We start from the raw sequence: 9,890 nt of genomic DNA, 5'->3' as shown, positions 1-9,890 counted from the left end.
ATCATCCTAGCTTGCCTCACGTTACCATTGAGTCACCACTTCTTTCCAAGAGTGAGACAAGCATTCAATGCATATCCATTGTACCTAACACAAAGGTAAGTACAAAATGGTCCCCAAACTAATTGGGTCCGAAGTAGTTAGACACACTACAACATATAGGACAAACTCCACAATTCTATGTGCATATAGATATGAAATTGAATTTCATGCACATCTTAGCCAAATTAGGATTTGATGGAGTTTACCCTATATATTGGATCAAAGAAAGTGACACATGCCATAAGATATACATATATTAAATATGCATGCACAATACTTTCAAGAATCCAAAGGAAGATACAATTTGGACAAAACACCAAATAAACCAAGAGACAATGGTTGTCCAAATTATATCAAAGAATCAAATCAACACAAGATAGACTCCAAAGACTTATCTCATTATAAGAAGCTAATTAAGCCTAAGCACAAAGGAATGAGATAACCAACTCCCAAGAGAGCAAGGTTCCAACAAATAAACCAAACCCTCGACACTTTTTATGATGGCACAAAGTACCAAAAAGAAAATTTATGACTCCCAAAACCAAATTTTTGATAAAGATCAAGAGATGTTAAGCATTCTAACAAATATAGGAGAGCTCCCCCAAGATTAGTGCATTATCTAGGATTTTGCATATGAATACTAAATGCACACAACTAGGATCATCACGCTACCTAAAACTACTAAAATGCTAAGAAAGTTTGAATAGACAAATTAGATCCATAAGATGCAAGGAAGACACATGGGAGTCAAAGCACAACACATTCATGGCAATAAATAAGACAATTTAAACACAAGAGCCAATGTAAATATGATCAATAAATTTCTACCCAATAATAGATTGCCAATTGTCCTAGGACAAGAGCTATTAGGAAATATTTTCCGGTGGTAGTTTGTAAGTATATGTAAGATCATTTTTTACACCAAATAAAGCATATGGTAAAAGATAAGAGTTAACCATCATGCAAAGAGAGTTTCTTGATAGCTTCAATTAGTCATACCAACATGCAAAGCAATTAATAGTATTCATACCAACATGCAAAGCAATTAATAGTATTCATACCAACATGCAAAGCAATTAATAGCATTCATACCAACATGCAAAGCAATTAATAGTATGACTTGAAGCACATGGTTTTCCAAAAATGTATTGAGGGACACATTGTGAAAAACCATGCCAAGAAAAACTTTCACAAATAAGATCCACAAAGATATTAGCAATGAAGCCATTTAAGCAAATTGGAACTTGTTTGAGAAAACATGTCACATATGAGAGACAATTTACAATATCAATTCTATGTGACACAACCTCAAATGTTCACATTTCCTAGGCTTGTAATATGCACAAAGCTTATTACTCCCTCATAATGTGATAAGGAATATATTTTCACAAGAGGCAAATAAGATCCAACTAGAGATATTAATGGACATTAGAATTTGAATTTCTCATGAAGATGACATACCACATAGAGACTAGATAATCTTGCAATATCAATTCTAAGTGATATTCCTCATGTACACACATTGTTAGGATTGTGAAATTCCTAAAGGCATATCACTCCCCCAAAATGTTATAGTCCATTAATCTCTCATAAGAGCCATATAAGATACAACAAGATGCAAAGAGGCTCCAACACAAGCACAAATACATGGTGTGCAACCTAACATACATAGACTTGATTGCTTAAGAAAAACAAGTAGGATGCACAACATATACAAACACATGTTAGGAACAAAACTAACACATGCAAAGGGGCGAGTAACTTTCAATATAAATGAGTTGAGCACATGTTACCGCAAGGAGGAACATTGGGTGTATGATAGAAGTAAGATTACCAAGAGACTTGGCTTGAGATAATATAAATGATGAAGATCCCTTAATTCTTCATGATGTAACCAAGTCTCCAATGCCCTCCAACAAGCACCTATTGATCAAGTTTTGGATTGTTGGTCCCCAACTAAGTTGGGTCCTAAGAGGTTAGTCACAATAGGCCTGGCAACCCAAATGGTTCTTTTCTTGACACCACTTTGAGCACCAACATATTTGGCAAACACATTGCCACCCTCATCCTTACGAAGAGAATAAACATCATCAATGGAGATAGAGTTGGATGAGGTACCAATAGTGCAAAAAGAGGAGATGTGGCCCTTCTCACGGCATATGTAGCAAGTTCTTTTCCTCTCCTTCTTCTCACTAGATTTCTCCACAATGGGAGCATTGGCTTGATTCTTCTTGGGAAGTGGAATTTCTTCAACTTGAGGTTGAATATGAGTTTGAGCTTGAGGCCGCTTCCCTTTTTGCTTCTTCTTCAAAGGGCAAGATCTAACATGGTGCCCTTCAATTTTGCACTTGAAGCAAACAATCTTGGCCGGGTCTTTGACTTGTACTTGGCCCTTCTTCTTGTTGTTGTTGTTGTTGTTGGACTTGTTCTTGTTGTTGGATTTGAATCCAAGTCCACTCTTGTCATTGGGGGATTGTTGCACACTTAACATCGTGTCAAGTTTGCATTTCCCTTCATGACTCTTTACCAAGTCGGTCTTCAAAGAAGTGACTTGGGCCTTGAGCTCTTTGATTTCCTCTACATGGTTAGTAACAACACAAGTACTAGAGGAAGTAGAACCTTCATTGTTAGAGCAACAAGGCAAGGAAGATAATTCATCACAAGATTTAGCAATACTATGAGTGGATGAATTACTAGGACTAGCACATGGCAATATAGCATTTTGGGTAGTAGTGCTAGTATCCACATGAGGCTCACAAGGTGTTGCCTTCGATATGATAGTCTCATGAGCTAACTTTAGCCTATCATGGGAGGCTAGAAGATCCTCATGGGAGCTAGAAAGCTTTCCATGATTTTCTTCCAATTTCCCATAATTGCTAGTTAGCAATTCAAGTTGAGCCCTTAGCTCAACATTCTCCTTCAAGATAGATGCTTCACAAGAAGTAGAGTTAGTAGCACAAGCATCATCACAAGACATATTAAGAAGAGAAGGTAACATAGCATGCTCTTTTAAATATGAAGCTTGTAGTTGCTCATATGACTTGGTGAGGATAGAGTGTTCGCTCTCCAAGGCCTTGTGGGCCTTGTCTAGATCATCTAGATCCTTAACAAGTTTATCATGGCCAACACCAACTTTGAACTTTTCATTTTTAAGCAATTTTAATTTAGCTTTAGCATGGTCTCTTTCTTTAGTGAGTTTAGCAAATATTTCATTTTGAGACACCTCAAGGGTTTGAAGTTGCTCCTCAAGAGAGGCTACGGTCTCTTGTTCTTCTTCAAGATCATTCTTTAAAGATGCTACATCATCGGCATACTCTCGTTCAAGAGCACCCTTTTTATCAATGGTGTTCTCATGCATCCAAATAAGTTTTTGGCTCTCAATAGCGGTAGTCAAGATTTCAAAGAAGTGAGAGCTAGCAATTTTATCTTTGTAAAGAACCTTGAATACACTCTCACCTTTATCGCGTAGAGAGACAACCCAATCCTCTTCTTCATATTCATCCTCATTCTTATCACCACGAGACATATTAGGTTCCATGGTAGGAGGTACCGTGGAACCCTTGGCCATAAGGCATATATGAGGACCGTGAAATAAAGATGAGGAGTTACTTGAGGCTCCTTTCAAGATCTTGTCTTGACCAATAGAATCTTTGGTTTCCTCTACATTGTTAGACACACAACAACTAGAGGAAATAGAATCATTTTTATCATGGCCACAAGACAATGCAAGCATATCATCATTAGATTTTTTCAAGCAACTTACACATGATATGCAAGGACTATCAACACAAGCATGTAAATCATTTCTAGTGCTAGATGTGTTTAAGTCCAAAGATGAACCATTGCAATGAGATATAGATGAAGGATCATCAATAGTAAGCTCAATACCAACATTGCAATTTCCATCACCACTCACCATATCATTACCTTGTGTCTTGAAACACTTTGGTGAAGTGGATGAAGATGAGAACTCATCACGGCCGGAAGTGGAAGCAATACAATCATCCTCAATGATATTGGACACATCATATTTATCTCGAAGCTTTGTCCATAATTCATGAGCGCTCCCAAAAGGCATGATTGAAGAAGTAACTACATTGCTCACAACAATGGAAAACACATGAGAAGCAAGAGCATCGAGACAAGAGTTTTTCTTCTCCTCATAAGATAAATTTTGGGGATCCTTAGGAGAAGAAAAACCCATGTCAAGAAATCGCTCCATGTTCGGGGAAATACCCCGCAAAATATTAAGCACATAAATTTTCCATAGATCATAATTTGTGCCATCAAATATAAACAAGTTATTGTGATCTAATCCCCTACCCGACATCTTTACTCTCAAGGCGGTGAAGCCTAAGAATGAGAGACCTTGCTCTGATACCAATTGAAAGGACACGGATGTCGCCTAGAGGGGGGGGGGGGTGAATAGGCGATTTAAAACTTTTACGAGATGGGCTTAACAAATGCGGAATAAAACAAGCGTTTACTTTGTCAAGCCCAAAGCATATATACTATGGTTCACCTATGTGCACCAACAACTTATTCTAAGCAAGAGTTCACCTATGTGCACCAACAACTTATGCTAAGCAATACAAGCAAGTATGTGATAGCAAGATATATATAACTTCAAGCACGATGGCTATCACAAGGTAAGGTGCATAAGTAAAGAGCTCGGGTATAGAGATAACCGAGGCACGCGGAGACGATGATTTATCCCGGAGTTCACACTCTTGCGAGTGCTAATCTCCGGTGGAGAGGTGCGGTTGCTTAGTGCTCCCGAACGCCACAAGAGGCTCACCTTGAGGTGTGGTTGCTCGATGCACACCAACGCCACAAAGGCCTCACCCCAAGATGCGGTACTCACACCACACACCGAACGCCACGAAGGCGCCTCACCTAAATCTCCGGTGACCCTCGCCACAAAGGCCTAGGTCACGGTTCCACTAAGGGATTTCCTTCGAGGCGGAAACCGGGCCTTACACAAAGATTGGGGCACACATCCACAACTTAATTGGAGGCTCCCAACAAATCGCCACAAAGGCCTAGAATCCGTCTAGGGTTCCAAGAACCCAAGAGTAACAACTTCCTTGCTTTCACCTCCACGAATCACCGTGGAGAACTCAAACCGATGCACCAAATGCAATGGCAAGAACACCACAAAGATGCTCAAGTCCTTCTCTCTCAAATTCCAACAAAGCTACAAAAGCTATTGGGGGAATAAGAGAGGAAGAACAAAGGAATTCACAAAGAACACCAAGATCAAGATCTAGAGAGTTCCACTCACAAAGAGATGGATTTGATTGGTAGAAATGTAGATCTAGATCTCCTCTCTCTTTTCCCTCAAATGGGGGCAAGAATCATGGAGGGATTGAGAGATAGAGCAAGCTTCTCTAGTTCAACAATGGAGGAGAGAGAGAGTGAGAGAAGCACAGCCCAAGGAGGAAGAAGGGGGGTATTTATACCCCCCAAGAAAATCAAGCCGTTTGGGCAAAAACAGGGCCGGATATTCCGGCCCAAGTTGGGGCCGGATTATCCGGGGGCCGGATAATCCGGCCTCAGGGACAAAACCTGGACAAAATCCGGCCAAAAATCCGGCACCAATCCAGAGCTTCTTTTCTTCCGGTCCTTAGACGATTTCGGGGGGCCGGATATTTCCGAAATATCCGGCCGGATAATCCGGCCCGGATATTTCCAAAATATCCGGCCTAAGAAAACCGCTAACACCAAAACTAAAACGGGCATAACTTTTGCATCCGGACTCCGATTTCGATGATCTTGGGCTCGTTGAAATCACAACAACGAGCTCTACAACAATATGCATAGAAACATCATAGTCCAGCAAAGGAGGATAGAAACAAATGATGAAAGGTTTGACCTATCTCAAAAAGACATACCGGTAAAACCTCCAATCTTGAAAATGCAACAAGTTGCCCATGGAAAAACCATTCTCAATGAACTAGAGCTTGTCATGAGAATAAGCACAAGCTCTAAAACATCACATGGATAAGATCCAAATAAAACCAAGAAAGATGATGAACCAAACTCGAAAACGCAACAAGTGATCTATGCGAAATCCGTTTTCGATGAACTAGAGCTTGTCATGAGAATAAGCACAAGCTCTAAAACATCACATGGATAAGGTCCAAATAACAACCAAGAAAGATGATGCAAGGATGCAAAGGTTTGAGCTCTCTCCGAACGATACGATCGAGTTACTCACTCGAGAGCCCTCTTGATAGTACGGCAACTAAACTATAAACCGGTCTCCAACTACACTATGAGACCGGTGAGAAACAAACCCTATCAAGAGCAAACCTTATACTTGCGCATTCCACTTGAGCTCGATGACGACGATCTTGACCTCAACAAGATGGAACGCCTTTCTTGCTTGTGCTTGCTTGACGAAGTCTTGTGGATTGCTCCCCCATAATCCACCATGGGAGAGCTTCTTCTTCGGCGCATCTTCACATATCCATGATCACCATATGGATGGCAAGACTCAAGCAAAGGATCTCTTCGAGATGGCTCATCTTGAACTTGCACTTCATTTCTTCATTCTTCATCATGTTGATGTCTTGAAGTAGCTTGAGGGCTCACTTCATCTTCATCTTCAAGACATACTTGACACTTGATATCCTTCATCAATTTCTTCTTATTGCAACCTTGAAGCCAACATATGGTTCAAGAATTGCCTATGGACAACTCCTACAAATATAACTCAATGCAAACATTAGTCCATAGGGATTGTCATTAATTACCAAAACCACACATGGGGGCTCCATGCACTTTCAGCATCCTCATATCGGAGTTGATGCAGACGACGCTTCCGTTGCCGTAGTACGCCGTTGCCCACGTGCCGCTAAGCCTGTCGGAGGAAGACGCCTTCAATCTGTCGTTACAGGCCTCGCCCCCCTGCTCCGCCACCTCCACCGATGTACCTGTGGGTAGCACCGGCATTTGTTCCGCCGCCTCTACCTCCAGCACCTGCCGCATCGGCATTTGCTCCGCCTGTTCCCGACTGGCCATGGGCGATCCCGGACCTCGTTGACATGACCCAGGTGCCCAATGACGACGAGACGAGGTAGCCTAAGTTTTAGCATGCCATGTTTTTAAATATATTTTTATGTTTTTTTTGCGCTATGTAAATTATTTCATTAATGTTTTTTTTGCAAAAAGCAAATGATTCGGACCGCTAGAGGCACCGCTGGACGCAAACGGCCAACACGTTCTTTTAAGCCGATTTACGATGAATACTGAGTGCAATACAACCGACGGCGTTTGTGCGAGCTATTTTCAACCAAGCTGATTGGCTACATTCTAAACGTATACAATATGCATCGAGACTTTCTGTATTTCTTATTTATATGGCTGATTTATGCTGCGACTTTGTGTGTTGCTTGATGTGTAAATACGCGAACTTTTGATACTTAAAACTGTGCAATAAAATTACGATCGTGTCAGTGAGCATCACTTCTCGTGCAGAGAGGGCTGGGCTGAGCTCCCATTCCGATTTCCTTTTAAGGTTGATCGAAATAAATTAAACATCAGCCTTCCTTCCTTCTCACTGGAAAGAAAAAAGTAAATCCAAAACACATACACACACAGACACACTCGTCCCACTCTCTCTGCCTCTCTTGTCTCACTCACACTCGCAGTGTCGCGCACACACTAGAGAGGAGAGAGGGGGAGCAACTCAGGCTGCTGCATCCCCGGCTGCGAAATCAAATCGACTGACGCGAGCTTTTCCATCCCCAGCTCCAGCTGCTCGCTTCCGAATCGCAACTCAGGCGCAGCTCAGGTATTGGAATCACGCCCAGTCGCTGCTACTCCAAGATTTGATTTGATTTCTTTTCTGTTCTTTTCTTTACTTTGACGCGACATATGTCTGCATCTGTGTCGTCTCCCAGGAGAAATCCGGTACAGGCCAGGACTAGTAGGTAAGATCATGGATGCGGAGGAGGAAGCGTCGGCGAGCATGGCGGAGGAAGACGAGGAAGAGGAGGACGCCGGCAGCGTGGCTCTCGGCCCCCAGGTTCCCCTCAAGGACCACCTCCAGCTCCTCAAGGCATGGTTCACTCCACTCCCCGGTCTTCCCTTCTTACTCGGTCGCTCATCACCTCACGGATCTGTGCATACATACGCAGGAGGGGGAGGACGACAGCCTGAGGAGATGGAAGGAGCAGCTCCTCGGAGACGTCGACACCACCAAGCTCGGAGGTACTGCTACTACGACAGGACAGCCTCAGGAGATGAGAATGAGATGCTTGAACTGTCTGTTTGACCGACTGTTCCCTTGCAATGTTCAGAGAGTGCAGAACCGGAGGTGACCGTCCTGAACCTGACCATCCTGGCGCCGGGGAGGCCGGACCTGCTCCTGTCGATCCCGTTCGCCGACGACAGCGGCAGGGCCTTCACGCTCAAGGACGGCAGCCCCTACAGCTTCCGCTTCTCCTTCACCGTCGCCAACAACATCGTGTCCGGCCTCAAGTACTCGCACACCGTCTGGAAGGCCGGCGTAAGAGGTGACGACTCGCTACACACTGTCTGTCTGTCTGTCAGTGAATGGTTCTCAAGCAAGGAGGTGCCCACAGTATGCTGAATGTTCCAGTTCCACTGCGGCTCACTCACTGAGTTCATTGAATAGTCTGTAATCACCCATTGAGATGATGATGATTTACATGTTGTTTGTAAATAAATAACTTGAGTCCTTGTGTTTTGTAGTGGAGAATCAGAAGGTGATGCTCGGGACCTTCGGCCCTCGGCAGGAGCCGTACACCTACGACGCCGAGGAAGACACCACCCCGAGCGGCATCTTTGCGAGGGGTTCTTATTCTGCTAAACTGAAGGTAAATTGTAGCTCGAGAGTTGTTCCGGTGAATCTATCTTATACCGACCGATGTGCGTGTAATTTTCTGAATTTTTGTTGCAGTTCGTGGACGACGATGGGAAGGTGTACTTGGACATGAGGTACTGCTTTGAGATCAGGAAGGAATGGGGAGGAGTAGTCTAATTAACAAGACTCGGTAGTAGGGAGATATCACTGCTTTAGTCTGCTAGGTGCATGTATGACTGGATGGCGATCATTTGAAGCGATCTTGATGGCCTAGAGTGAAGTGAATCTGCATCCCCTTTGGCCTTGAACGGTCACTTGCTTCTCTCTGAATTTGCGTGTTGACAATTAACTGGTGCCGTGTTAGCAGCATGCCTGATACTGGTTTTTGCTGCACTTACCCGATTGTTTCAGACATACTTGCAAGGTTATCGGCTACTTGTTTCTTAGAGCATCTCCACTCGTGCCCCCGTCGAGGCCCCCGGCGAGCGTTTTTTTCATCCGGACGGCGTAATTCGGCCCAGTCGCGCCCCCGGTTCCTCGTTTTCGTCCGGATTTGGCCTTTCATCCATCCGGCGAGCCCACGCCACCCCCGGCCCCCCGGGGAGCGCTCGGGGACTCCGGACGAAACGAAAGCGCGCGAAACGTTCCGCGCGTCCGTGGCCCCAACTTGCCGGCGAGAGACACCGATCGTCGTCCTCATCGCATCGTCTTCCGCGCGCGGCTGTAAAAACTGCCCGCCGGTCAGCATTCGCCGGACGCGTAGCTTCCACGCGGCGAGTTAATGCCGTCGCCTCGGTTTCATGCGCGCCTACCGCTATTTATCGCCGAACTACCCCGGCTGCCCCGCATTCACCTCCTCGCTCGTCTTCCCCCAAATCATCCCCGAACTCGAAGGAAGCAGCAATGGCGAACGACGGTGCGGCCAACAACGGCTTCGGCCGCCGCTCTCTCCACCAATGGGAGGGGCGACTCCTGCACGCGGCGGGCTACCCTGCGCCGCCGGACTTCCGCGCGCCGG

At 44.4% G+C, this 9,890-nt stretch overlaps 1 protein-coding gene across 1 annotated transcript; it reads left to right on the top strand.

Moving 5' to 3' along the window:
- Positions 1 to 7,636: 7,636 nt before the first annotated feature.
- LOC127320872 (rho GDP-dissociation inhibitor 1) lies at positions 7,637 to 9,318 on the top strand. Its single transcript, XM_051349953.2, has 6 exons — positions 7,637 to 7,837; positions 7,947 to 8,104; positions 8,184 to 8,256; positions 8,346 to 8,561; positions 8,761 to 8,885; positions 8,969 to 9,318. The coding sequence occupies exons 2-6, from the start codon at positions 7,985 to 7,987 to the stop codon at positions 9,047 to 9,049; spliced, it is 615 nt and encodes a 204-aa protein (XP_051205913.1). The 5' UTR covers positions 7,637 to 7,837; positions 7,947 to 7,984; the 3' UTR covers positions 9,050 to 9,318.
- Positions 9,319 to 9,890: the final 572 nt, after the last annotated feature.

The sequence above is a fragment of the Lolium perenne genome, chromosome 1 (genome assembly GCF_019359855.2).
Source record: "Lolium perenne isolate Kyuss_39 chromosome 1, Kyuss_2.0, whole genome shotgun sequence".
Lineage (NCBI taxonomy): Eukaryota > Viridiplantae > Streptophyta > Magnoliopsida > Poales > Poaceae > Lolium > Lolium perenne.
Note: the sequence above shows the minus strand (reverse complement) of the source record. Positions and strands in the feature narration are given on the sequence as shown.

Coding starts and splice junctions, on each gene's coding strand:
- LOC127320872 (XM_051349953.2), top strand. CDS start 7,985: ATGGATGCGGAGGAGGAAGCGTCGGCGAGCATGGCGGAGGAAGACGAG. Junction 8,562..8,760: donor CTGGAAGGCCGGCGTAAGAG/GTGACGACTCGC, acceptor TGTGTTTTGTAG/TGGAGAATCAGAAGGTGATG. Junction 8,886..8,968: donor CTTATTCTGCTAAACTGAAG/GTAAATTGTAGC, acceptor TTTTTGTTGCAG/TTCGTGGACGACGATGGGAA.